The 26,984-nt window shown below is 52.7% G+C and overlaps 9 protein-coding genes across 9 annotated transcripts; 5 read left to right on the top strand and 4 right to left on the bottom strand.

Moving 5' to 3' along the window:
• Positions 1 to 100: 100 nt before the first annotated feature.
• HETIRDRAFT_307854 (uncharacterized protein) lies at positions 101 to 1,661 on the bottom strand (the record flags this gene model as incomplete). The annotated part of the gene is made up of 7 exons (XM_009542428.1): positions 101 to 216; positions 280 to 399; positions 450 to 490; positions 550 to 683; positions 745 to 979; positions 1,047 to 1,201; positions 1,260 to 1,661. 7 exons carry the CDS (start codon positions 1,659 to 1,661, stop codon positions 101 to 103), a joined length of 1,203 nt encoding a protein of 400 aa, XP_009540723.1.
• Positions 1,662 to 2,110: 449 nt separating this feature from the next.
• On the bottom strand, positions 2,111 to 3,212 carry HETIRDRAFT_377307 (uncharacterized protein). Its single transcript, XM_009542427.1, has 4 exons — positions 3,036 to 3,212; positions 2,946 to 2,974; positions 2,823 to 2,889; positions 2,111 to 2,760 (listed from the first exon to the last, which is right to left on the bottom strand). Exons 1-4 carry the CDS (start codon positions 3,202 to 3,204, stop codon positions 2,225 to 2,227), a joined length of 801 nt encoding a protein of 266 aa, XP_009540722.1. The 5' UTR covers positions 3,205 to 3,212; the 3' UTR covers positions 2,111 to 2,224.
• A 171-nt stretch (positions 3,213 to 3,383) lies between these two features.
• On the bottom strand, positions 3,384 to 5,551 carry HETIRDRAFT_468363 (uncharacterized protein). The gene is made up of 11 exons (XM_009542426.1): positions 5,404 to 5,551; positions 5,275 to 5,350; positions 5,193 to 5,222; positions 4,951 to 5,140; positions 4,877 to 4,895; positions 4,658 to 4,829; positions 4,465 to 4,600; positions 4,189 to 4,407; positions 3,959 to 4,127; positions 3,756 to 3,902; positions 3,384 to 3,695 (listed from the first exon to the last, which is right to left on the bottom strand). The coding sequence occupies exons 1-11, from the start codon at positions 5,527 to 5,529 to the stop codon at positions 3,489 to 3,491; spliced, it is 1,491 nt and encodes a 496-aa protein (XP_009540721.1). The 5' UTR covers positions 5,530 to 5,551; the 3' UTR covers positions 3,384 to 3,488.
• An 803-nt stretch (positions 5,552 to 6,354) lies between these two features.
• Positions 6,355 to 8,640, top strand: HETIRDRAFT_306016 (uncharacterized protein; the record flags this gene model as incomplete). The annotated part of the gene is made up of 10 exons (XM_009542425.1): positions 6,355 to 6,427; positions 6,491 to 6,907; positions 6,990 to 7,159; positions 7,222 to 7,271; positions 7,329 to 7,569; positions 7,624 to 7,750; positions 7,798 to 7,909; positions 7,963 to 8,190; positions 8,246 to 8,411; positions 8,470 to 8,640. The coding sequence occupies 10 exons, from the start codon at positions 6,355 to 6,357 to the stop codon at positions 8,638 to 8,640; spliced, it is 1,755 nt and encodes a 584-aa protein (XP_009540720.1).
• A 241-nt stretch (positions 8,641 to 8,881) lies between these two features.
• On the top strand, positions 8,882 to 10,425 carry HETIRDRAFT_377301 (uncharacterized protein). Its single transcript, XM_009542424.1, has 7 exons — positions 8,882 to 9,195; positions 9,258 to 9,453; positions 9,511 to 9,611; positions 9,671 to 9,798; positions 9,863 to 10,033; positions 10,088 to 10,192; positions 10,252 to 10,425. Exons 1-7 carry the CDS (start codon positions 8,932 to 8,934, stop codon positions 10,298 to 10,300), a joined length of 1,014 nt encoding a protein of 337 aa, XP_009540719.1. The 5' UTR covers positions 8,882 to 8,931; the 3' UTR covers positions 10,301 to 10,425.
• On the bottom strand, positions 10,410 to 13,095 carry HETIRDRAFT_468355 (uncharacterized protein; the record flags this gene model as incomplete). Its single annotated transcript, XM_009542423.1, has 9 exons — positions 10,410 to 10,994; positions 11,057 to 11,374; positions 11,432 to 11,606; positions 11,662 to 11,956; positions 12,010 to 12,171; positions 12,226 to 12,439; positions 12,500 to 12,713; positions 12,769 to 13,016; positions 13,072 to 13,095. The coding sequence occupies 9 exons, from the start codon at positions 13,093 to 13,095 to the stop codon at positions 10,569 to 10,571; spliced, it is 2,076 nt and encodes a 691-aa protein (XP_009540718.1). The 3' UTR covers positions 10,410 to 10,568.
• A 1,815-nt stretch (positions 13,096 to 14,910) lies between these two features.
• On the top strand, positions 14,911 to 19,096 carry HETIRDRAFT_235157 (uncharacterized protein; the record flags this gene model as incomplete). Its single annotated transcript, XM_009542422.1, has 10 exons — positions 14,911 to 15,120; positions 15,172 to 15,242; positions 15,301 to 16,074; positions 16,154 to 16,343; positions 16,400 to 17,393; positions 17,452 to 17,622; positions 17,674 to 17,997; positions 18,056 to 18,193; positions 18,248 to 18,703; positions 18,798 to 19,096. Coding segments are annotated over 10 exons (3,627 nt in total), but the record flags the coding sequence as incomplete, so codon positions are not given.
• Positions 19,097 to 21,292: 2,196 nt separating this feature from the next.
• On the top strand, positions 21,293 to 24,644 carry HETIRDRAFT_153583 (uncharacterized protein). The gene is made up of 21 exons (XM_009542421.1): positions 21,293 to 21,514; positions 21,579 to 21,626; positions 21,685 to 22,002; positions 22,078 to 22,243; positions 22,327 to 22,447; positions 22,503 to 22,637; positions 22,691 to 22,712; positions 22,767 to 22,849; positions 22,906 to 22,959; positions 23,012 to 23,154; positions 23,208 to 23,318; positions 23,377 to 23,445; positions 23,494 to 23,503; positions 23,556 to 23,587; positions 23,640 to 23,677; positions 23,735 to 23,794; positions 23,847 to 23,915; positions 23,983 to 24,008; positions 24,066 to 24,229; positions 24,295 to 24,323; positions 24,393 to 24,644. The coding sequence occupies exons 1-21, from the start codon at positions 21,314 to 21,316 to the stop codon at positions 24,540 to 24,542; spliced, it is 2,049 nt and encodes a 682-aa protein (XP_009540716.1). The 5' UTR covers positions 21,293 to 21,313; the 3' UTR covers positions 24,543 to 24,644.
• A 316-nt stretch (positions 24,645 to 24,960) lies between these two features.
• Positions 24,961 to 26,628, top strand: HETIRDRAFT_468348 (uncharacterized protein). The gene is made up of 2 exons (XM_009542420.1): positions 24,961 to 26,364; positions 26,423 to 26,628. Exons 1-2 carry the CDS (start codon positions 25,180 to 25,182, stop codon positions 26,432 to 26,434), a joined length of 1,197 nt encoding a protein of 398 aa, XP_009540715.1. The 5' UTR covers positions 24,961 to 25,179; the 3' UTR covers positions 26,435 to 26,628.
• Positions 26,629 to 26,984: the final 356 nt, after the last annotated feature.

The following is a 26,984-nucleotide window of genomic DNA, read 5'->3' as shown; positions in this document are numbered from 1 at the left end:
CGTATACCCTTGATGCCTGCCTTCACACCCCGTTCGATAATCGATGAAATCCATTCAGAAGTGTACAAAAAAGCAAAAAGTCCGCAATGCGAGTTTTGTTTCACAGCTCGTCTCTCCACGGCGCGCGCTCGTCCCGCGATTTTGGCGGCTCGGAGGACAGCATCGTCCCGAGGAAGTCGTGGATGATGTCCGCCGCAGCGATACCCGTGATATCGGCTAAACACAGCACCCAAGATAAGGGTCAGCGGCGGTTCGTTCTGGGCCAGCGTGAGGACGTACCGTGGTCGTATGCGGGGGCGACCTCGACGACGTCGGCGCCGACGAAGTTGAGGCCCGCAAGGCCGCGGATGATGCGTTTGACCTCGCGCACGGTCCATCCGCCCGCCTCTGGTGTTCCGGCTGTAGTCGTGTGAGTACCGAATCTACTGTTCAAAAAGTAAAGTACTGACTGGCAGGTGCCAGACCGGGATCTATGACGTCTATGTCGAGGCTGCGGAAGACAAGGTGTGAGCGACGGGCTCGGGAAACGCGGACACCTTCGGGAGTCACCTGAGGTAGACGGGGCTGTCCCCGATGCGCTCCCTGATGCGTCTGATAACTTCGTTGATCCCGATGTCGTCAATGTCGTCCGTCGAGACAATCTTGAAGCCGACGTCTTCATCGTTCGTGATATCTGCACCGCCCTGGTCGAATCGACGCTCGTTATCCCGCCCCAGATACCAACACGCCGACGGAGGGACTCACCGCCATCTTGCAGCGGATCCCAGCATGGACGCTGTTGTTGGTCATCAGGCCCTCCTCCCACGCAACGTGGAAGAAGCTGCCGTGCGTGATGCGGGACTGGTCGGTGGACGACCCCGGGATGGGGAGGTACCCCCACGTGTCGAGGTGCGCGTCGAAGTGGATGACCGAGACAGGGCCGTAGACCTTGTTCAAGGAGCGCAGGATGGGCAGCACGATGGTGTGGTCGCCTCCGAGGCTGCGACGCCGGGTCTGTCAGTATGCAGGCGATGGAACATGGGATCGGGGTGGGAGACGGGACTGACGTGACGATCCTGGGATGCGCCTTGCCGTCTTTGGCGAAGATGCGCTCTGGAGGGTCCAGAGAAAGCGTCCGTGCCACGGGTCTCGCGAGCAGGGTGGAGTACGCGACCTCCATTTGATCCAGGGCCAAGGCATTGTCAAACGCGCTGAGCGGGACCTGGGTGCACGATCATCAAAACCCGCGTCTCGTACGCCTCAGCAATCGTCCCACTCACATCGCCGCAATCGATGACCTTGGTTCCCAGCCTGTACGGGTCCATTCCCCACGAGAGCGTCCACGCGCGCTCGCCGTGCTGCCGACGGCTCCCCGCGCGGATGCCGAACGGCCCAAAGCGCGCGCCCGGCCGGTACGAGACGGCGGTGTCGAACGGCATGCCGAGCACGGCGATATCGAAGTCCTTGGTCTCGTCCTCGAGGCAGCGGTGGTAGTCGAGGTGCGAGAACGAGAGCGGGCCCGTGTACCCGAGGTCGACCTGCTTCCCGTACTTGACGAGCCACGTCTGGGCCTCCTGCGCGTCTGCGGCCGCGACGGGGGCGGAGAGGAGGGCCTGTTCGTGCGGGTGTGCGTGCGCAAAGGCCGCGAGGGCGAGGGTGAGGAACGCGCTGGTCAACTTCATCGCGGACAGGGTGCGCGGGTGTGGGAGACGGAAGGTGCAACGCTCTATCTCATCGTCGTGCCCCGGCTTTAAGTGAAATGGGGATGATATTTCGGACCGCGAGAGGCCCTGAATGACTGCCTCCTTCGATAAGTCGGTATATCTCTGTGTATCTCTACGAACAGGTCGCCTACGGCCAAGCCATAAAGATAGAGACAAGGTGTCCTAGGGTGTCCTGCGCTCGAGTGAGATAGGTTGTAACATCCCAGCAACAACAGAGCTATTCATGGTTCATACCAAGGCGCTGCACGGGAGGCTTTTTGGACGCAAAGATGTATCTGAGAAGCGTTTGCGCACGGGGAAGATGATAAGGAGGTATTTCAACGCCGTTGCTGATAAGTGGCCGATATGCCAGCTGATGCCAGCCGGAACGAATGCCGGAATCTAAGCCGCCGGCAACTTCAAGCACTCCTGGAGATCCCAAATGTTCCTGGAACTCGATGGTATACTGTACAGCACATATAACTACATAGAACGCGTTCGGGCACTTCGAGAGTCCACTTGACGAGGCAGACCACCACTTCTCATCCCATAATCCTCGCGGACGTCTTCCTCAAGGGCGAAACGATCCACAGCCTACGATTCCGTGCGGTCTCCCCCAGCCCCTCCGCCTGTGACCTCGTCGTCCCAATCACGCGCACCTTCCTGATCGGCTCCGGCGAGTCGTCGACCTCGGCCTCCTCCCCGCGATCCTGCTCCTCGAGTTCGTCTTCCCTCAAGTCGAATTCCTCGCTCACCTTGCTCGGGACTGGCGGCGGCGACGACGCCGGCGCGCCGCCGGAGAACAGGGCCATCGGGTATTTCATGGCAGACGAGAGCTTCTCCGACGCATCGTCCAGGAAGGTACGCGGTTTGCGCATCGGCATCGCGGTCAGGTGGAACGCCTTGTGACGCCACGTCGTGTCGTGCGTGTCGGTATCGGGGTATGCAGGGTCGACCTCGTACTTGACCATGATCTCGCCCGTCTCGGCGGAATAGTGGAAGTGGGGGAGGGGGTGGGAGTACGCGTTGGGGAACGGGTGGGAGATCGGGCGCCTGTGACGAAGGACGAGGCGGCCGTCTAGGTAAGGAGAGGTCAAGAACTGCACATGTGTAGGCTTTCTTTGCAGCAGGGTCGTCTACCTTCTACATCGAGGGCATGCCCCGAATCCCGCGAGCAGAGAGCGCCGGCGGTGTCGATGAAGAACACCTGGTATAGATGTGTTCGATCATTCGGACGCGTATATATATCGCGGTTGAATATACCTGATTGTTAGATTCCGGGCTCCTCAAAGCTATGCATAGGTGACTATTAGAAATCAGCAGGACCTTCACAGCCCAATCCGAACGACATACTCTCAACAAGGGAAGTCTCCTTCGAGGGCCATAATATGATCTCCTTGCCGTCCTCGTGAGAATCTTGCGCAACGTCGAGCAGCCTGTTCATCGCCACGGAGCGAATGATGAAATAGCCTTGAGGGAATCCATAGTTCTCTTCAGCAGGATTAGAGCTTGTGGCGGTCATGATGTACGATGAGGAAAGCGAAGAGACAGGGAAGGATCCAAACTGGGGCTTTTAAGGTGACAGGGAGCGTACAGCCCGGGAGCCTTACGCCCAATGGCCAGGGCGCTCGGCGAACAACGCTTCGGAACAAGTGTACAGCTTTCATCCTGTAGTCTTGGTCCACCGTCAAGGGAACGATTGAGTGAACGTACAAATAGCAGCGACAAGCAGTGAACAAAGTACACAAGTTCAAACACAACAGCAGATTCAAGCACAACAAGAAATAAGTAACCACCCCAATTCATCTACACCTCGTCTTGCTCATCAAAGGAGCCTGGGATCCGCATCCTCTGCAACTGAGGCACTTCGCCACTCTGGAGCCTCTGTCGCTCTAGATAGTCCTCAAGCCTACCCGGCGCCATCTTCGTGAGTCCCTTCCATTCGTGCCGCGCGACGCTGCTTCTGCTTCCCATGGTGCCACTCTCCCACCCAGCACTAAGGATGACAGGCTCCTGTTTTGGGGACACCTCAGGTCAAAAGGAGGTCTTCCAGTGACTAAGAAAAATCCGTACCCTCGAATGCCAGCTCACGTCGCGCACACATACTTCAGCACGGGTACCAGAAGTCTGATCCGGTTCCGGTGCCGAGGGATCGAAAGTTATAGGTAGAGTGCGTGAACGGTCAAGAACCTGTACAACGCGCCCATCCAAGGACCAGATCTATAGTTACGATAGATATTGGACCACGATAGTGGAAACATATAATCACCACTCACATGAATTCTGCCGTCTGCTGATCCAGAATACAAGTATTGCCCGCCTGTCGTCTCGGCTGGACTGAAGTGACACCGGATGAGGGTCGACAGAACGGTGTGCCCTCGGTATGTCATGACGCTGCAGTCCTTAGGATGGGCGAGCACCTTGGGCTTCGGATAATGTCTATAACTAAAGCACTAAAGCTTCAGATGACGAGCACAATATGCCGGAATGTTTGATCATGACCTACCGATAATCATAGCCGGGTATGCCATATGTCACATGGCGCACGTTTTCGTATTCTTCGTTCGTGCACATCTTGCGCAAGTCCCACAACCGAAGGGCTTGGTCTTTGCCGTTGGAAATGATATAACGCCCATCGCCCTTTGCGGAAACGTTGGTAATGCCTTCCGTATGTCCAATCAACACGCCGGAGGGCCGCTTGGAGGTCCCCAATGACCGCCGATCCCTTTGTTACAAGATCATTGAGATCCTTTGCATACAGATAGCGGCGCGGCTTACGCACCAGACTTTCAAGAACGTATCGTCTGAAGCGCTGATTAAGACGTTGCCTGACGCAGTGTCGGCCCAGCAGCAACTGTTCACGTCATCGGCATGCGCGTTGATTTTAACTGTGCGACGATCCGCCAGTAAATCATAGACTGCATCGTGATGTCAATATAAGCTGGGTTGAAGCAAATGGCACAATTTGCTCCTACCGAAGATCATCCCGCTACCCCCCGCAATCACTTCGTTACCGTCTGCGGAGAACCGGCAGCTGTAAATACCAAAGCTCTCCTCACCCCACCGCTGCCTGTCTCTGTCTGAAAGACGTATGGGCGTCTGGACCGTTGAAGAGTCGGTCGTGGTAGTCATATACACCGTTGGCGTCTGCACTTTGTCAGATATGTCGCCCGCTGGACAGAGAATGAGCTTACAATGGACGAATAGATGATCCTTCGCGATAAAAGATAATGCATTAGCGGGAGGTGATATGTGCGTATAAGCTCACCTCTCGTTGTCAGGGCTGAGATGAGAATCGGTGATGGTCCAACGACCAGGATGTCCGTCGATAGTTTTGATCACTTTCATCGTTGTTTCATGTTCAGGGGGGACAAACCCATGGCGTCCTCGAAGTGGGGCAGAACGGGGTGGAGGTTTGATTGGAGGAGCAGTGGTGTCGTATACATGCAAACGAAAATCTGATCAAGGATAGGTGCCTGTCGTTACTTTCATGCAACAGCAAACACATACCTTGACAGCATGTGTAATAGAACATTGAATCTGTAGAGAGAATCGTTTGATGATTCTGATATGAAGTTCTTGATGCACGCACCGTTAGAGAACTGGCCAGAATAAATATTGTGATCATAAGAAGCGACAACGGTTCCGTTGGTGTTAGGAACAAGAGTCTGGAACAACTAATGAATATAGTCACATACAGAGTGATGCACACGATGCTTACACTTGTGATGTCTTCGCGATAGGTCCTTCGCAATCTGCTCCGCCTCGCGAGCAATGCTTTGGCGACGTTGTCTCTTTTTCTTTGAGTGTCTATCTTTCGCTGAACACGCCCAAATTCTCCGCTCATCAAGAGTTCCACTCCCGCCTTCTGTGGTTCCTCCACTGGGGTAAACCACTTGCCACTGCCGCGTGGAGGACGACGGCGATCCCAGACAGGATCATACACGCCATCGTCTTCGTCGTCCTCGCTATCACCAACATCATGGTAGCGAGTATTCTGCATGCGAGTCACGCGCATGGGTTGGGATCCCAATAGTCGCTGTAAGACTTGCAGAGTTGCAGGTGAAGCGATACCAGCCGATTCATGAACCTCTTGCTCAGCTTGGCCAGTAAGTGCACGAAGCTCAACCATAGCTACAGGGTTCAAACTGAATTACCGATGCAAGTGCAATGAGAAAAGGGTAGCATACTACGAAGAATATCGCCTAGCGTCTCCGGGGAATCGTTCCCATCGTCGGCTTCACGCTCAAGCCGATCTTCAAGGTCCATCTCGAGGCCATAATCTTCCTGTTCAGCGTCATCATCAACGTAGGACTCGTCCTCGTCGTCGTCGTCACCGAGTTCTATCTCCCAATCTTCGAGTGGCATGTCAGCTGCGGGTGGGAAGGAAGAACACCGATTGACGCTGAGCAATACCTCCGACCCCATATGTCATACTTCGAGTTTACTTAAGGATCACTGTAACAGGGGCTTCGGGACGGAGTCTGTGGATGCCGGACCCCAGACACTTCGGCTGGTAGAAGCCCATGATGATTATCAGCTCCGAACAAATATGTGGCTGAGGTATGTTCGAGACGCCACCTGAGCCACTTCCTGCTCAGTCTTGAATACAGCGACTTCAGTCCTTGTAAGTGGTTATAATTCATCGCTGAAGGTTCCTTCCCTTTGGCCTATGGCTTCAGCACCCATCTTAATATCCGCGGACGAGATTAATTGCCTCATCCACGCGTACCTCCAAGACTCTGGTACATATCCCTGCTCTCCTAGTGTCACACTCACCACATGTTTCCTTCTTCGAATCTGCCCAGGTTTCCAGCACTCAGCCTACGCAATTCGCAATGAAGGTCGCCTAGACCACTCCCCTCACTTCACGAAACACATACCGCGGGGTGAGCTCGTCGATCTTCTGAGTAAAGCGCTGCTTTACATGGAGGTTGAAGCTCATCACGCTGGAAACACGCTCACTGCCAACTGTAAAACTGGTTTCTCCCTCCTCAACTTGCACGTGTGTTCCTTGGATGCCAGTGTTACTCCCAGCGTCAACTTATCTATCCCCACACCTGTGCCTGCGCCGTTGGAAAATGAGCTGATGTCTGCGAAAGGCACAGTCCAAAAGCGAAGGTCTCCCATGCCGGCGCTGGAGGACACTCGGTCCGAAAAGCGCCAGAGGAGGGATGTTGAAGACCAGAGCTCGTTTGTAGACTCTACGAACCTAGCTTCTAATTGTATGTGTTGCCCTTGTCCTCTCTTTGCTGACCTCTTATCTTTAAATGCATCTTCGCAACGATGCTTGCATTGTGTTCTCAGACCTGAGCGCAAAGAAAGACGATTCTAGAGCCACTCCCTCTGAGGTTGCGGCGGATGTTATTATGAATGATCACTCTGTCAAGAAGAGGAAACCTTCCAGATCCCCAGCACTCATCGACGATGAGGTCGATTCGGGAGCAATACAACTCTTGCACGCACATAAAACAGAGGTACGTTTCAGATATGGCTGATCCGTTGTACGCAACGACACCCTGATTGGAAAGGAAACTAGGTATTTGTGTGTGCTTGGAATCCTGCTCAACCTGAGCTGCTGGCATCAGGGTCAGTAAATTTTCGAATACGATTTTGAGCATCTCCATTCAAAAACATCATCTATAGGTCTAAAGACGCCATCGTCCACTTGTGGAACATGTCGGAGCCCATCCCTGACGAGGTTGACACCTCACCCACTGGCGACAACCCGCTCACATTAGCGTATTCAACGAACGGCACACAAGCCGACCTAACATCGCTGGATTGGAATCGAGACGGGACTCTCCTCGCCATCGGTTCCTATGATTCTGTATTGCGAGTGTGTACGTCCTCGGGCAAGTTGTACTTCTCCAACGACAAACATCAGGTTTGATGACTGTCCCATGATCAAATGCGCAACGCTCATCGTCATTGAATACAGGGTCCAATTTTTTCGACACGCTTCTCTCCCACTGGACGATGGTTGCTGACTGCTAGTTTGGATGGCACAGCATGCATTTGGGATATCAAAGAAAAAAAGCTGTTTAGTCAATCTAAACGTCATGGAGGTGACTCTCGTTCACGTTGAATGTTTATCATCTCTGATCTAGCACAGATTGCTGCTTGGACGTTGACTGGCTTGACGATGAAACTTTCGCTAGTTGCGGAGCTGATAAAATGATTCATCTCTTCGGCTTGGGTGTGGATGAACCCATCAAAACCTTCCAGTGAGCACGTCGCGTCTCTGTGTGTCATCACCCCATTCACATGGATAGCTCAGGGGACACGAGAGCGAAATCAACCAAATTAAGTTTGATCCCTCGGGAACTCTCCTTGCATCGTGCTCGGACGACCGTTCCACACGCATATGGAACGTATATCCTGTCCTTTCGCGGAACAGAACCCTTGTGACTCCTGAACCACTTATTCTGGAGGGTCACAAAGGTGCTGTAAGTGGTATTGGTTGGTGCCCAAAGACAGTCGAGGGGAAGCGTACGCTCCTTGCTACGTATGTATCTAATTTTCATGATCCACGCCTAAGTCGTCGAGCTATATACATTCAGGTCGTCATTCGATCACACGGCGCGACTTTGGGATGCCGTCTCTGGCGCGTGTCTCCAGGTGTTTACAAATCACAAACGACCGATCTACACCCTGACATGGAGTCCGGATGGCCGATGGCTGTCGACTGGTGGCGGCGACGGTTGGCTTCATGTATATGATCCTCATGTTCGTCTTGCTCCTCCTCTTGCCTAGCACGCAATCTCTTACCGACGTTCGGGCACAGGAGAGGAAAAAAGTATGGTCATGGCGGTCCGAGACGCAAAAACGCGGGATCTTCGAGATCGACTGGCAGCAGTCGGGGGACGTTGACCGGATTGCGCTGGCCCTGGAATCGAAGAAGGTTGGGATCATAGACATCTCGAAAATCCCTGCGCTGCAGAGAACCATGCGGTGATTGGCTTTTGTTGTATCGAATATTAATATGTAGTAATTTCTTCCGTGGCAACGATGTATGTACCTCTTGTTTTCTACGTTCCTGGTATACGCTGTGTTTTCCGCCCATTTCATGCCTGCCTAAGGCCTGGACCCCGGAAGTTCGAGCAAGTACACAGTCACGTGAAAGTGATGTAATTGCCGACGCCGAGCTCATACGCGTGAGTTTCGGCACTGAACGACCTGCAGCTTCGTTCAGACTTGCCCTCCACCCATCTCTCTCTCTCGTCTCCATCAACTTCAACCCGAAACAATGTTGCGAGTGGGTGTCTTTACGTCCACCCGCTCGTTTTTACGGCCAACTGTAAACCAAGTACACGCTGGCTCGCACTTCCCCTCGTTCCGCACTTTGAGCACCCGCACATCTCGCTCGAGCATTCTCGATGCTCTCAAAATGCGACCGAGTGGGTCCTCGGTGTTTTCATCCTCCAAGCCGTTTGCGCGCGGTATCATGAACGATGCTGTAGTCGTGCGTCCGACGAAGGAGGAAACCTGGAAGAAATACGCCATCACCGCCGTATGTTACCTCCTCATTATCTGTGTCCCTGAGTAGTCATACACACGGTCATCATCTGATAGGCTACTGTCGCCGGAACTATCGTTGGCGTAGAAGTTTTCCTCAACCGCGATACTCGCGACTCGCTGTCGGCAGCTGAACAGTCGTACTTGCATGACTCGTTCAAGTACACTGGCGGTGGCCTTGTCTTGACGGCCCTGGCTGCGCGGAGCATGTTCAAGGCTGGCCTTCCCTTACGCATCATGACGGCTAACCCATGTAGACATCCTTTCCCTCCGGTGATCGCATCGAGTAGGCTGACAGGACTTTGACTAGGGCTTGTGCTCGGCGTCAGTCTTGTTGGCAGCATTGGTAGCATGATGGGTGTGTTCTACACGCCCCCAGAAAAGACTGTGCAGAAACATGCTTTCTGGCTCGTGGGTCAACCCTATTTATGTCTGCGCTCTCATATGGCTGATCTCATGACATCCATCAGGCGTTCAATGCGTGCCAGGCAGCAACCTTGAGCCCTCTCTTCTTCTTGAGCCCTGCCATCCTGTCTCGTGCTGCCTTGTATACATGTGGCGTCGTCGGCTCTCTGTCTTACGTTGGTGCTACTGCGACGTGCGTACTCGTGTCTTCCCGCTTCAGCGAATTCATCGACATCTGATCGCCGATCCGTGAATAGCAATGACAAGTACCTCTACATGGGCGGGCCCCTCCTTGCTGGTGTCACCGTCGTTGCACTCAGCTCACTGGCCCCAATGGCCCTCCCTCTCGGCATCCGCGGTCTGGCTATTGCTGAGTCCATATCTCTTTACGGTGGTCTTGCTGTCTTCAGCGGTTTTGTTCTCTTTGAGTAAGCTTTTCCCTCTATCCTTGATTACTCTCTCGTCCGACACCCCGCATCTAGCACCCAAAAGATTCTCCAGCACGCTCGCATGGCAGAGCGTGGTGCCATGACACCTGATCCTATGCGGGAATCTGTCAGCCTCGAGCTTGACATGATCAACATCTTGTACGCCCTCCACGTTATATATATATAGCACCGATTAGTTCTTAACCTTATTGTGCTAGCATCCGTATCGTGCAGATCCTCGCTATGCAGAAAAATAGCAAAAAGTGATCGATGAGCTATCTGACATAGCCATGTATTTGTATGAATTTTTTCGAATCACTCTAGTATGCCGTTGTTGTATCCCCGTTCATTAATTCCACAAGCATTTGTCCAATTTGAATGTTATGCATGCCATTACTTCGGCGATGGTCACCAGACCTTGCCGTAGAAAAATGCAACGAACAATACGTAAGTATCATGAAAATGTCCCTGATACTCAAAACACAAAAACCAAATCAACACAGAAAAGCCTAACGACTCGGTCCTATCAACATGCCTACGACTGTTCCTTGCCCAACCGCTCCAATGCCTTCACGAACCCCTCAGGGTCCCAAATCTCCGTCCCACCATACGTGAGCTTCTTTCCAGTCCTGCCAGCCCACTCCTCCAGGTTTCCATACTCAACATAGCCGGCGCCGCCAACCATGAATACCGTGCCCTCCTGGAAAGCCATGCGTCGCGCGCGGGCAGCACCACCTACTGGTCCTGATACACCATACGGGTTGGCGTTGCTCGTCCGCGGCGCACGAGGGTCGAGAAACACGTATTCATCAGTTTCCTGGAGGGACTGGTTCGAGGCCGAGGAGGAGTCCATGAGCGCCTCCGCGAGCCGAGTGACCGTGAAAAGCTTGTTGGTGGGCAGGAAATTTTTGACGCCCGAGATAAGGTCTCCCAGGCCTCCGCCTTCGAAACGGCCGGCGAGCTGGGAAAGCACATTGGAACGTTAGACGAGGGGAACGCCGCAGAGGGGTCGGAGTAACATACGCGATTGCTCAGAGAACTGAATCCTCTGAAGATATTGTCGCCTTGACCCCCTCCGCCAAGAACTGGCGTCGCGCCACCAGCAGCGGCGCTGGACACAATCATACGAGATATTTCCCTCATTCGCCTGACGTACTCAAACGCATCGATATCGGCTCCCGCTTTTTTGAGCTCGTTCTCGAGCTCTGCGATGTCATCCTTGGAAATGGCGTTGTCCGGAGAAGAGAGGTAGAACACGAGGACAAGGCGAAGTTTGTCGACCGCGTTGGGTTGGCCCTCTGATTTCGACGAGCGGAGGATTTCGAGGACGGAGGCTACAGTCTGTCACGATTGAGTAGGTCTCAGAAGCGATGCAGATTCAAGGCTTCATGAGCTCACCTGCTTGTTCATCGCCTCTTCAGTGCTGAAAAGCTCGTCCATACCGCGTTTCTTGATCTCCTCAAGGAGAGCAGTAGCGATGTTCATATGTGTGTCTAGTGTAGCCTTGCGCGCGGTGAGCTCTGGTAGTTGAGTGATGGCGGTCTTCAAATGGGTAGCGTTTGTCGAGAGGTCCCTGCGTCGAAATATTGTTGTTATTATCCAGTTCAACGGCCGGAAAAAATACCAACAGTTGTGAGATGTCATTGACATCGCTGACGCCAGTTGATCTTGTGAGCTCGGCCGCATCTTGCTTGTACCGGTTGAGTTCAGTGTCGATATCTTCGGCCACCTGTGGGAAGGGGTTGGCAGCATGCTTAGCCCAGAAGAAATCCTTCGAGTCGAGGTCGTAGGACCTCTTCTGAGACTGAGTAACGACCACACGGTTCAGTTTCATCTCGAGACAATCTGAGACAAGAGCTTGATATGTCCAGCCATGTGACATCATAGGGACAAGGTCGATGTTCCTGTCGAGGATCAATAACACTGAGATTCTAACCTCAGAACGTGAATGGAAGCATAGCGCCAAGATCACTTACGTGGCCGCTGCAGATTCGATAAGCCCACCGTGTCTTGAGAGAACAAGGAAGGGCCATGTGAGCGAGACGCGGTAAGGATAGAGTCGCGTATGAGCGTTTCGAGCTTTTTTGCGATCATCTCAGCCGCGTTTCCTTTCGGCGCACGGATGATAGGGACTTGGCCTTTTCATTCCGTCAGTACGCAGGTTACTCATACGCGTCTGATAAAGAGCATACCCAGTGTAGCGACGGTGCTAAACAAGCCATTGGCGATCCGCTCAATTTCCGCTTCTATACATTGCTCTGAGGAGGATGGGGAGTTAAGTATGTGGTAGGAAGATATGAGGTGAGATGGCCCGGGTTCAGGCTGTACCGATGGTGGAGGTGGAGGTGGAAGAAGGGAGAAGAGAGACGCTGAGGGTGCGATGAATGACAAGTACTGGTCAACCACCTGATGAGAGTAGAACTTATTGTGAGTCACACGTCAAACACGAACATTGGGAGCCCATACCTCTTCGACTAGCTCCCCTGTGCCATCTCTTGCAACCGCAGCCGCCAGCTCCTCCAACAATGACCGCGGCAGCGGCTCCGAGAAATTGAGGTGGTATGAGGCGTACAGGCCCTTCTCCAAGTCCTCTGCTATGCGTTTGATATTCGGGAGCGTCGGAGAGACAAAATAAACTACGGGGACGTCGGGCAAGGGTGGTCGAGGTGAGTGCAACTGCCTGTGGGCGCAATGAGAGGGTGCGCCAGGAATACTCCGAAGGAATGATACCATACACGTGAAGGGTGACGCCAATATCGCGTAGGTCCTGAACGCGTAGGACCGTCGCGAGCACATCCTTGGTCTGTTGGTCGAGGACAAGGACCTTCCACACCGGTGGGCCTGTTGTAGGCACCTTGGGACCGGTGCCCGATTTGCCCAATGACGCGGCTGCTGTACCTGTGGATTCCACCGGGTTATTTAGGTTAAGCAGTGAAAGTAACGCGTTCGTCTGCGCTTGCTGTAGCGTCAATGGAGCGGTTGCCTTTGTTGGTCCGGGGTGAGCTGCTGTACGAGGAGACGATAGGACTGTCGCTCACTTGTTTCAGGGCGTTGCTCGCCATTGTGAATTGTTCAATTGTGAGAGAGAAATGTGTTCAACAGCCCGCTTGCCCTTGTGAATGGTATTAGACCCGAACCCAGACTCGAGGAGTGTACAAGTATGTCGAAGCAGTGACCGCTTGTTTCTGAGCGCGCCAATCCGTGGAATTTCCATATTCAGAGACATGAACACGTGGCGCTACGAACACATCCAACCGAAATCTATTCTTGTCCCTCGACGACCTTCAGCTTGCGCTCAGGCCCTCTGGACGGTTATGAGCCTGTGTTTCTCCACTTCTCAGCATCAGGTTCTTCATAGGTACAGCGCTGCGCTAGACGCGTGACCAAAATACAATGTCTTGTAACCAATCATCACGCAGAGAACAATCTTCTCGCAACGAAATTGATCATGGTTAGCGGTATCAGTTGATATTTAGCTCACGTATAGGCCCCTGGGTGGCGTCCAGTTTGCCAGCTCCACCCCCAACACCCTTTCTTTCATTCCCCATCTCCACCGTGTAGGATACTTGCTTCCATCCCCAGTGAGTCATGCTACATCACCCCAGACAAACACTTGAAACTGATCATATCTAGAATGGGTTGCATTCCAAGCAAGCAAAAGTTCCTTGACGAAATTGAGTCTTCGCGCTCACCGGGAAAGAGGTCAAAGAAAGCCGGCCCTGCATCACCCGTCATTGAGGGCGAGCCAGCGCCATGGGTGACTGGTCATAAGGTCTTTTCGCTCAGCGAGTTGAATGAGACGAAAGACAATGACGTTGTCGTCATGAATGAGAAGCCTTCGTAAATGGCGTCCATATCATGCGTGCTGTCCAGAGCATTTGAGCTTAGGTGTGCCTTTATGTCCACTTTCCCTTGAATAAAGGTGATGATTCACGGGGCCGCCCAGACCTCTTCAGGCCTTTAAGGACGTCTATCCTGATACCTCTCTCCTCCGTATCCGCACATTCTTTTTCCATCACCCATCCACATAGTTCTGTCGAAAATGTTCTCAAACTGCTCTCCGGTCTACAGGATTCCCGATCTTCCACTCTTTCACATGTATTCCATAATAGCTTTCGATGAGAACACTTTGCTATCATAATCCGCATTCTTTCAACTCGTCGATGACTTTTGGTGAGTCTTTTGCTTCCAGGTCAGCAGTTCTCGATCGGAACCATAACCGACCATAACCCCGTATGCAACAAATGCCTCCGCGTGCGGTAGACGCAGTAGCCTTGGGAACCTGACTCAATATACGAAAATGACAATCTTGCCTTTAATTCTTGCCATACCACGCGTTAGTTGACATACGACACTGTGTAGGCTTGCAGCATCGCGAGACCCTGCATTGTGCGCATTTAATATATGTTCACAGCATAGAAAAACGGCCAGGCGGAGATTGTTCGGGCGGTGTGGTGATCGGGGTACAGACCTGTTGTGCGAGCGGATTTTGGTTGGAGACACGCCTGCGATCATGCTCTGACCCACGAAAATCTTCTTTATTCTATACCATTTCACGACACGACACGAGCTCTTAGAATCATTCCGGATACCTAAACTGCCTTCAAGTCATGACTGCGCAGTCGTGGACAACCAATCCAGCTCGACGCGCTTTCAACGAACTCGGTCATGACGTTCGAAAACGCTGGAGCACGGCGACACAATCTCAGACTCTCACCGAACTCTCATCTATAACATCACCGTCTACGAGTCTGCCCATATCCCCATCGATACTCACCCTTTTTTCGTCCGCTAATGCTTCCTTCACGACACAGCAGCCCGTACCCTCTGCCTATTCCTCCAACTCCGAGCTTCCTTCTGGCTCACAGACACTTTCTATACGGACCTTTACGACTACTATTCCCCAGACCTCCGTTCTTCCTTCTACGACAATCACGTACTCTGTACAAACCGTTTTATCTGCGGCGACCCCCGTCAGCTTGGCCTCGAGTGGGCAGGGCGTATGTATCGGGGACAGGCTCGACGCGTCCGCAGATGGTCTCCTCGCTACAATTGTTCTCTCCAGTGCTATTGGACTCTTGTTATGGGTAAGCGCTTTCCATTCGTTCGCGTTGAATCGCGTCTGACCTCTGTTCAAGTTATTATTCGCTATTCTGCGCCTTCGCTTTCGTCAAATTTATGGTCTTAGAGAGTGGTTTGTACAACAAGAGTGAGTCTTCACATCTGCTATCTCAACCCACTGCTCCCTCAGCGCTCAAATTCCGCAGTCTCCGCCCAAAGCCACTCAAGCCCACATTGTGGGCATTCTTATCTCCTCCTGTTCCCCTTGTTCCTTCCATTCCGGTAGACGTATCGGACGCAGGCGCATCCCCCGTTGGTGACGCGCACCTCTTTCCCTCCGACGAGGAGCTTAGCCAACGCACGCTGTGGGTATGCTTCCTCCTGTCATCGGGCTGGTCGATTCTCGGTCTTGCCGCCGCCTTGCCTCTATACCTAGTATCCACGCCCTGCATTCAAGAGTCCGCTAGTCAACCTCGATTTACAGGTTTCCTTTCGACCCTTCAGGATCTCAGTCTACTACGTCTGCTGCAACTTCTCGGTGACAGGGACATCTCGATATCTAACCCCCGTACTCAGACAAGAGCCATAGTGGATGGTAGCGATGTCGCGAGCAACACGCGTATTCGAATCATCATCTTGACGGTTTTCGTGATTGTTCTTGGCCTCATACCTTCCTTGTGGAAGATTCTTCACGAGTTTACTAAGCTCGCTGCCTTCCGGAGGCGCTGGCTAAACGTGCACCTGCGAGGGCTAGAAATGGGATGGCTGAGCGCCCGCGACGCGCCCGGCTTCTCTGGCTGGGGTGAAAAGCACTTCAAAGACTTCATCACTAGGACCGGGTTAAGCTCCTCTTTTGATAATCGGCCGTCCAATGATATCGGGCGCAACGGACACACCCAACGCTCCGGCGTGGATGCACCTCTGGCAAGGGCCGAAGAGGAAAAGCTGGATGTGGATATACAAAGTCTGTTCTCCATAGGGTGACTACAATTGTCCATTGTTATCAATCTCCGTATCTTATAGAATACGATATTGATGAAGCCACGTTTTTAATCGCAGGGATACCCAGCCGTTGGCGTTGTTAATCGAAGAGAGAGATGAGATTCTTGAGAACCTTGAGATTGCGGAGACAAAGTACATCTCGTCATTCCGGTTGTCAACGCCTGATCCTTCGATTGCGGATTTCACTCCCGTGCCCGTGTCCGACACCGAAGGGATCCCATATATCAGTCGTCCGCGCGCATTGAGGGTAAATATTAATTCAGCCGGTCCCTTCGGCATCTTTGTTGACAAATGTATTTGCAGTCCACTGCTCGGAGACGAAGAGCTCGAAACCCTGCGTATGCGTCATCTTCACTTACACCAACATCGTATGTCGCCCCTTCGCAATACTATAAGCTAGGCAGTTTGAGGGGTGTGAACGGAGGACGATTCGCGGACGAAGAAGATCCAGGACCAAGCTTCTCCGATAGCATCCACCAGCGCGTCGTCGGAACGCGCTTCCAAGAAGTCAATCATAATTCAAGCCTCTACGGGCGATTGCCGCTGGGAAGCCACATACGATTGGAAGGTGGAGTTCTCAGCCCTGAGCCAATACCTGTTCCATCACCATTACTCCCCGATCCACGTCGCTTCGGACCGAATTACGTCGAGCCTTCAACAGATACCGATGGCGGCAATCCATCTGAGTTAGACAAGTATGAGGGTGAAAACAGCGAACGTTGGGTCGATGTGGCACACGAGGCACCCATTGATTTTAGCAAGGACGAGTCGCCTCCTCTCGCGGAGGCTTCTCCGGTGCCCGCTCATGAACCGAGCGAAGCGGGGATGTTCAATTTTGAACGACGGCCAAAGATTTTCGGACCTTCACCCTCGGACCGTATGGATACCTTCCCACTTCGCAACCGAGGAGCGACGTCTCGCGCGAGCGAGGTCGCTCCTCCACACCTCCGTCTTCAGGCCCAGCCTCCTTTTGTTCGTCCGGTCACGGGGCTCGACCATGACGACCTCGGGATTGTCTACGCAGATATTCGGTCTTGGAGGACCAAGCTGAAGTCGATCAACCAGGAGATTGCCGATGCCCAGAACGACGCATATAGTGACATCGCAGACGGTGTCAGGATCAAGGGATGGTTGATGGTCGGGAGAGGTTTGCGGTATATCCCAGGCATGCAATTGATCGAGGGGAGAGCGAAGGAAGACGTCAGATGGGATGAACTGCAGGGTGAAAACGACCCATTGAATAGGCTCGTGTTTTGGGTGATTGTGGCTATGGCTGGATGCCTCTTGGCTATCGGATGTAAGCATTCTAGCTGAGATTTCACCTTTTCACCGTTGACTGTCCCTCTACTCCGCAGTGACTGCTGCCGCTGGACTAGCTGTTGCAACAGCCCCCGACTATGCACACTATCTAACATTTTTCCAGCCGCTGGCCAACCACAACAGTTTTACGACTGGACTATCCACCGTCCTTGCTCCTGCCGTTGGCGCGACGCTTTTCATTGCGATTGCTATCGCTGGTTTATATAGTACGTTCGACCACATGCGCCTTCCGCCGGGCAGTGCTGACACCACAGCAGAATCCTCCCGCCTGATCAGTACAGCTTCCGTCTCCGCTAATCAGCTGATAATCTTCAAGACCGCGTTCTATATGTTGACATTCGTCGCGGCGATCTGGTTGACCGCCGCCGGTGCCATCCTATACGCTTTCGGAGCGCTTAGCACGAACACGAGTAGGGCAAAAACTATTTCAGACGGCGCCATCTACATCTCTGTCCTTCTGCTTGCTATCGTCATCAATGTCGCAATCATTTCTCCTGCCTTGCTCATGCTACAGCCTCTTAGGCTTCGCCGTGTTTTGCGCAACGAAAAGGAGGCTGTCACTCCCCGTCAACGTTTCCGCGGTGAGTTCACTGATTCTGCGAAACCTCTGACTTTGATGTTCAATCCCCAATATACTAGCTGTATACCCTAGAACTTACAGCCCTTTGTTCGCGTCAAGCTGCTGTGTCCTCGCAGTAATTTTCTCATCTACTTACTCACTGATCTTTCCCTTGATGAGTCCTGCAGCCGCGGTGTTATTATTGCTTACTCTCATCGGTATTTTTCTTATAATCCGCTCAGTTCGGCCATCACTCATGCTAAGTTGTACAGCTCATCGCTATCTGATCGGCTACGTATATGCACGAACCTTGTCTCAGACAGGGGGCCTTCTACAAATGTGGCTTCTGAAACGCCTCGGGACTATTCTGGCACTGCAACCTCTCCTTCTAGGATTGATCTTGCTCAGCAGACAGTTGTGGGCAGAAGGCGGTGTCCTTATCGCAGCAGCTGTGTTCACCGTCGTCTTCGTAGAGGCATATACGTGTTTTAAGATGCGACAACCGGGTCTGAACTCGCTCAGCCATGTCACTCAGAATTCATTGGACACATTCGCGAAAAGAGCTCGCCCGAAACGCAACCAGCGCTTAACGGAGGAGAGCTCCAGCTTCGCTATTTCGGGACGAGCGGCACGAACCCGAGGATCCATGGCGTCCGTCCTAGAGATGATGTCCGTCACGCTAGCGGTCATGCCATCCACAACTCGCACACGGGGCCCAGTGCCACTTCGTACGTCTCTTTTCATCCTTCGCGCGCATGACCCTTGAGCTTCATGCTCAGCTTGACCCACCTGACGTGCCACTAACGCTCAGCCTTGTTACAGAAACTGAAACGCTCAACGATCTGACTGCAACTGAGCGAGCAGCACGCACCCATCCTGATGCACCGCCGTATCTTCCGCCATTGTCATTCGCAGACCACGCAGAGGAAATGTCGAGTATCATGTATGCGCCGGAGCTTATCGCTCCTGCTCCGATCATATGGCTACCGAACGACTCGGCTGGCGTTGCGCGCTCGGAGGCCTACGATCTGCAGCGATACCACGATCTACGGACGACGCTCGATGTGCGTGCCAAAGAGGATGTGCATCCTCAGCGATCGTCTTCGTCGCGCGCTCATCGAGCGTCCGGTCGTTGAACTGGGTACTTACACGGTAGAGCGTACAATATGTATCCCCAAACTTCGGACAATCATCTCGCGCTGTAGTCGGTACCCGTTTTGTGGGCGTGTTTGTACTCTATTGTTCTTTAACAACTGGACCTTATATTGGAGACTTTCTAACTGCGCTTTGGACATGATTGTCAGGCAGGGGCTCTTCGCCAGGATGAAATCCGGACTACTCACGTGAGCCATAACGAAGTCGTTTAGCGCTATTTAGGGCGCGCGGCGAGTCTTTACGCCCCTTTACGATGGGGCTAAATGACAGCGGTGTGGTCTTAGAGAGCATGTGGATAACATCTCTGATACCGTGCTCTATACTCACCCGAGAACACCGCTGCGCTAACTCGAGATGCTCCACCTGAGTAAGTGTAATATATGTAAATGAGGAGAACACCCTGCTACTATACCCTACTCCACCGCTCATGAGGGTCATTGGTGCTCGATGGTTCGGTCAGTCGCGACTCCAGCTCCAAGGTTCAAAGTTAGAGTTTGTACCTTGAAGAGATTTCTGAGACCCTCGATCGCTGGGTTGACTGGTTCTGTTTCTAGGGTTTCCAATTTGAAACATGGCCAACAACGCTTGGTCAGATAAGGTTTGACTCATAGCTCCGACAACATTTCCTATGTCGATGCCCTGCTCGATAAGGTGTGTTTGAGTCAAAAAGCCTAGATGCGGCCCAACGATTTACGCGCTCCCTATAGCCTTTTGTTCATTCTCGCAGCCTCGTCAAACTGTCTTGTTGGCGCGGTGATCTTCTGCCAAATTTTCAGGCATAAGTGGATTTTCGTGCTCGTCAAGCAACAAGTTTTAAGCCGGGAGCTATGGCAGGCTATGTCTGAGAGTCTCTGACCAAAGCGCTGCAATCGTCAAACAGGTTTTTCGCAAAAGACAAAAAGGATGAGAACCACGTGAGCGTCGGAAATGAGATGCGTTGGGATGACGTTGTACATGTCGTCAGATGCCGCCGCCCCGCTATTGTGGCCGCGGAGCGCCAACGTCGGGTAGATTGTGATCATTGGGTTTTGGATAGTCGTCCTCCGGTTTTCAGCTCCGTACCCTGAAAAATGACCATTTCCTATATATATACCCTCCTATACTGTTTTCATATGTCACCTTACCAATAATCCACTCCCATTTGTCTGCTCCGTGCGCTCCCATCTTGATTATCCTCTCGTCCGCTCTAAATGCTCGCAAACTCTTCACATCCACAACCCGCTAGCGGTCCAGATCCATTGGTGTTATACTCGAAGTCGCTACATGAGTACACCCTCCATTTATGGACGGAGTCCCGGAGACAGGCAGAGGAGAAGGCGCGCGCAAAGGCAGCCAAGAAGCAAGAGCAGGAGCAGCAATCGCAAGGGCATGCCACAGGCCGACCGGCGTCATAAGGTTAGCCCGGTCCTCGACATTCGCTTGCTATCACGTCCCATTGACACTGCCTTGTTGGAAGCAGCGCGCCACGCTCATAACATCACAGATGTTGTTCCTTTCAGCTTGTCGCATGATGCAGACCACGCGATATCCAAAAATTCCACATTGCCGGCACCCAGCTATGGTGTCTATCCACTGCCGTCCACCATACCTGTGCCATTGTTTCGCTGTACCACCTCTGCCTCTTCTGTATGACCACATCCGTAGCGCATTTCACGATATTCTATGCTTTGCTTGTTCTTAATTCTTGGATCGTCTTTGCAGCGTATGTGCTCTGTATATTAATATATCCGTACATCTCAATGTACATTTTGCGTGTATACCACACAAGGCTAATCAAGTCACACAGCTCGCTCACGAATCAGTGTTAGTGAACGCGAAAGTCGCGCCCTCTGTCATCCCGCGCCTAGCGCCTTCCCCGAGATCAGTCGTCACGTGTGACATGTCAATTTCCCCTTTCGAACGTGTGTCCTTCCATTTGTTGATTCGCACAGACCGTGTCCTAAAGCACCAACTTAGCTGCGTGCATTGATGGGCGTATTCGACACAACCCAATCATGGGCTGCCTCCCGCTTGACATCTACGTGTGCCAGGGACAACGATTCAGCACGGAAGTCGTTCCATCATCCATGTTCCCATAGTTCTCAGAATCAAGGGCCACCATCAGAGCGGTTTTCTTATATAGAGGTCTTCGACCAGTTCCGTCCCCATCATCCCCGTATTCAGCACCGCAGACCGCTCCAAAGATGGTCGGATCCCAACGCATAGTCCGCCTTTTGAGCTTCCTGGCAGGGGCTTCCCGCGTCCTCGCCGCGTCTCCTTTGACGTATGGACCAGACACGTTCACCGCTCCGGGCGCGTTCCCCACATCGCTATACAAGAGCTACTTCAACTCCCCGACGGCCACTGCCGCGCAGGTGCAACCTGTGATCTCGGACCCTGTGACTGTGAGTGCCATCTGGAGTTCTTGCACCCGAAGGAGAGTAAGTATGGACGCGTTCGGGGGGCTAGCATAAAATATATCCGTTTGCGCTCACGAACCCCAAATCCATACCTCAAGTAAGTAGTCAAAATTTGTATCAGACTCTTGGGATGCTGGTCTCAACCTCCTGCTCAGAACGATACGGCAGACCCACATCCTCTTCCCCCCAAGGCATCGGAGTCCTTTCTTTTGCAGCAGGCGAAATCCCAGATTCAGTCCATTGCGGCAAACCCCATTTTCGCAAACAGCACCTGCGCCAGATGTCAAGCTTTTCTGGCAGTCGGCAAGTTTCTGTCATTAGCTGCGCCAGACCAAGGACCCGATTTTGCCATCTTCCTCTGTCACCAGTTGCGGCTTAGCAGCACTTGCGAGGCCACGTTCGGTCCTGATGCACTTGGGTCGGTGGTCACACAGGTCCTTGCGAGTGCCGACGTTGGCGGATTTGATGGTCAGGTGCGCGCAAGCTCCCACATCAGTAGACGTCCTATTTTCTAGCGCTGAGTGTATGCTTTATTCTTGGCCATGTAGATGATTTGCGATACGTTCGCCGGCGCATGCCCCGTACCCCCGACATCACCTCTAAACTTGACGGGGTGGTTCGCGAAGCCCAAACCTGATCCGCTTCCATCGCCGAAAACGCCTAGCGGAGAGCGCTTGAAAATCCTCCACCTCTCTGATATACACCTTGACCCCAGTTTCGTGACATTCTCTCCTCATTTCTCAATTCATCACTGCCCCGTCGTCTTCTGACCTTCTGCTCCATCATCGTCCATCTAGGGTACGAAACGGGCTCTGAAGCAAATTGCAGCTCCGGCGCTTGTTGCCGTGACAATTTACACAACCCGTCAAGTCCTAATATGACCCTTTTGCCCGCACCGAGGTTTGGTGCCTTTCATTGGTACGTCATCGCCCGTGCGCCACAATTGCGTCGTTGTGACGGACCCATACAACAGTGACTCGCCTTTTGCACTCGTCGCTGCTGGCTTCGAGGCGATCCCAGTTCTCACGGGCACGCAAGAAACCGGGTTTGCATTCACCTTGTATACTGGCGACCTGGTTTCTCATGATGCTGAGAATCAGCTATCGAGGTGAGTTCTATGAGCGATTAACATCCGCAGCATGTATAACAGAGTGAATACAGAGACTACGTCATGTATGCAGAGGTAACAACCATTCCAATACTATACTATAGTATATGCTCAAAAAATTGGTTCCAGACCCTTCTTTATGATCTTATGAAGCGTATGCTCGTTTCTGGGCCAGTTTATGCCGTCCTCGGAAATCATGACTCTTATAATCAGTATGTATATTCTTTATATTCTTTATACCTCGATTCGCTTCCTGACCATCTAATAGGGCGCAGGATGCTCCCCACACTCTCGGTGATAACTTAAGCGACCAGTTCAGCTGGTAGAAAATTCCCTTCCTTAGAGCCAAGCACGACAACTAAATACGATCGTAGGAATTACGATCACGTGTCTTCCCTTTGGAAACAGGAAGGTTGGCTCCCGCAGAGCGCAGTGGACCTCGCGCGCGCGCATTATGCTGCGTATATGGTGCGACGCACAGATGGCCTGAGGATCATTACTTTGAACACGAACCTGTGTATGCCTTCCCAGCGCTCAATATGACTGAGATACTGATCAGTCCGCTTTTAGGGTATCGGGCGAACTGGTTCGCGTATATTAACCAGAGTCATCCTGATCCATCTGGTATGCTCAAATTTTTGACTGATGAGCTGCAAGAGGCCGAGGATGCCGGGGACCGAGGTACGCCGTTATCTGTCACTGCTTTGTTCGGTTCATGCGAATGTTCTATCCTTCCTAGTATGGATTATGGGCCATGTTCTGAGCGGATGGGACGGGACGAATGGGTTGAAGAACCCAACAGATCTTTGTGAGTCCTTGACTACCTTCTAAATTTCTCGGGCTAAACTTGTTATAGTTTACCAAATGTCAGTCGGAACGCATATCATCCGTGATTCTTGTCTGAGCTTGGTATCGTAGCGTCGATCGTTACTCACCTCATGTCATTGCGAGTAAGTGATTGCAGCAAAACGGATCGCCGTCATCCTAATATATCGCCCGCAGACATCTTCTGGGGCCATACTCATGAGGACCAGCTTTCCGTGAGCATTGCGCCTTCACGGCCTTCTTTCCTTCTGTCATATTTTCTCTGTTTCTAGATTTTCTACGCCAACAACGCGACGAACATCAGTGCGGAGACTGCCCAGGCTGTGTCTTGGGTGTGTTGACTCTAGATCAGTCCAAGTCGTCTAGATCTCATTTTCATATTAGGTTGGCCCTTCACTCACGCCGATTACCAACCTTAACTCGGGATTCCGAGTGTACGAAGTCGACTCCGCGGTAAGCGCCTTGCGCGACGGCTTTTATACTTCCCTTCCATAATCACTGATGGTCGACGTATCCACAGACGTTCGAGGTGCTCGACGCTCACACGTGTGTCATCTATCTACGCTTCGCTGCGAACATAACTGATGTCTGCCGTACATCTAGGTGGAGAAGCGATGTGAACTCGTTCCCATCGCTGGACCCGCAGATCGAGAACGGGCCTACCTACGTTTACGAGTACAGTTCGCGTGAAGCATATGGCGCGAGCATCGACGGATGGAGCCTGGACGATCCCTTGAACGCTACGTGGTGGCACCGCGTAACAGAAGGCACGGCGTTTCCGCCACCTCTTTCGCGTAGCGTAGCGAACTTATCTGCTCCCAAAAAATTATAGCAATGGAGGCGAACTCGACACTTGTCTCGGTACGTTGGACCCGCGACATAGTGTCTTCCGTCAATCAAGCTGATCGAGAACGTGCATCTGTCCCGCAGACATTCAACACCTTCCAGGGTAAAACATCCGTTATGACGAAGCCATGCACAGGGGAATGCATCGTTGCGAAGATATGCTACTTGCGTAGCGGCTCGTCCGCTGTCGCGATGCAGAATTGTCCGGCCGGCTTCGGGTCTGTGCAGTCTTGAGCCGATCGGCGCAGGCGACGGCGAATGCCCATTATGTACCTTACACAACACCCCTTGTCGCTATTTTTGTTTCGCGTTGCTTCTATCTGCAAAGTCATTGCTATGAGGGGCGTGAGACGCGTGAGGATCCAGCGAGGCGTGGTGCCGGGCATTATCGGAAGATCGTGAGCGGCCGGGTTCGACGATAGCGGGATTCCCGAGAGCCTCGCCTGAGCTCGACTGTTCTGATTGCAAAAAAAAACTCAAACATCACCGAGGAAAGATTGCTGTGCAACATACAGCAGGCCCTAGAGTGCTCTGGATGGATCGTATGAAGATCTCACGCAGAGCGATGCCGCTTGCCCTAAGCTTTGCCGCCGCGGCTGCCGATGGAGTAAAGTGAACAAGGCATGCCAGTCAGTCCGGATGTCGATTCCTACACTCTCTTCCGCATCAAGGTCGATGGCCCTCGTTCGGCATGCGCTAACCAAGCCGTCATTCGATCTTCTTCTCACCTCTGGACCGTGTCGCTTCGGCTGCTCTGCCGTGCTCCTTGCGCCATGATCGTCGTCGGAGGCCTATAAAGCCTCGCAGCTGAAGCTGTGATACACCAGCATTCGCATTACCACCAGCACCCGCCCCCAACATACTGTCTACAATGCCTAGCCACTCGTCTCTCTTCCTTCCTCCCGAGCTATGGATTGAAATCTTCCGTTATGCGACGCACCACGAATCCCTCTATGCTGCTGACTACGACCCGTTCCGAGAAGCCCTCACCGAGTGCAGCGAGCATGACGACACGCTCGCCATAAAGTACGCCATCGTGCGTGTTTGCAGGCAGTGGAGGGCTTTGGGTACGGAGATGCTGTATGAGGACTTGAGAATTGCGCGCGGTGTAGGTGCCCTGAAGCACGCTTTGGAGGAGGACGACGAGCTGTGCATGAAGGGTGCCCCAATTCCTGCCCGAGGTCGCTGGGTCCGTCGAGCCGAGCTCGAGTACTCGCAGTCCGCGACTCCCACTTCGTCCCCCCCTCCCGCTCTCGACATCCTTCGCCACTGTCCGCATTTGGAGGTCCTCGTCAGACCAGCCCGCACTTTCCATCCTCTCCTCTTCGAATTTCCCGCGGAAGCCCCTCCCCTCCCTTCACTCAAACGCATTGACTGGTGTCACGACAACGATGCCGCACGCACCGGCGGCATCAATTCCCTCGACGAAGTCCTCAGTCGCACTCCCAAACTCGAGTATCTGTCCCTCGCGGGCAATATGTCCCTTGGGCTTCTCCGACAGCAGCGGCACGTCGAGCTCCCTGCGCTCAAGGTTCTTCGTTTGCGGAACGTGAACCCTATTTTCGTTCGCCAGGTCTGCGTATGGTCTCTCCCCTCGCTGTCGCACGTCATTGTCGACGCGCTGCCGCCATATCAGGCTTTGGACAATATATGGGAGACGTTCGGGGAAGGGATTCAATGCGTCCAACTCGGAAGCCATATGCGTTTCCTCACAGAGGATCACCTCGCGACTGTCGTTGCCTCGTGCCCTCATCTTTGCGAGCTCAACTATTACATCTTCTTCACCGCCCCTCCACATTATACGACGCCGCATCCTTCACTCCATAGCGTCGGCCTCCATGCACACCCCAACTTGAGCATTCATTCCCACGACACGGATCCGGAGGAGTGGAGGTGCATAGAGGAGCATTTTGCCGCTTACGATCCTGATCTCTTCCCCTCGATGAAAGAGTTTGTCCTGTACGGTGATGACTGGCGCGACGTTCTCCACGACCCTCGATTCGAGGCTCTCGAAGATAAAATACGAGAACGTGGTCAAAGGATCGTCTTTTCCTCGGTACGTCATTGATGCTTCTTGCCTCGACATCCGTTGGCTCAACGCGCTCTATCTTTAGATCCGCACATGATTTTCGTTTCTTCTTACAGATACCACTACCCTAGACTTCGAACTTTGTTGTATATTTACCCATGTCAGCGGGGGCCCACGACCACCAGCTTATGTCTCATTACTGTTACTTTTCCATAGATCTAAAACCTAACCTTGCTCTAAGTTTCTATATATAGACCGCATTATTTGATTATCGCCATTTTTCTGACTATCATACTCACATGCAGGACCCCTGGCAATCACGCAAAATGTATGATACGCCAAAACGGGTCCACTACCGTGAAAATTTGCGACCTGCGGGGTCCTCTGACTACCGGGTTCGCAACAGACCTCACCAGAGTGTCCTCAGACTACCGGAAATCATATCAGACATTGAAAAAATCGTAAAAGAGAATAATCGTGAGAATCGTGAAAAAAATCGTAGGAAATCTTAAAAAAACAATCCTCCTGTCCCTAAGACATGCAAGCAGCATTCAGTGTACTGCTTGTGCATCATCCAATATTGCCTGTCCGACTGCCTTCAGAGCTGCCCGAATGAAGGTTATGTTCGGTATACTCCTCCCGAGGAG

The sequence above is a fragment of the Heterobasidion irregulare genome (assembly GCF_000320585.1).
Source record: "Heterobasidion irregulare TC 32-1 unplaced genomic scaffold scaffold_01, whole genome shotgun sequence".
Lineage (NCBI taxonomy): Eukaryota > Fungi > Basidiomycota > Agaricomycetes > Russulales > Bondarzewiaceae > Heterobasidion > Heterobasidion irregulare.
The sequence above is the reverse complement of the archived record's forward strand: the minus strand, read 5'-3'. Positions and strand labels throughout refer to the sequence as shown.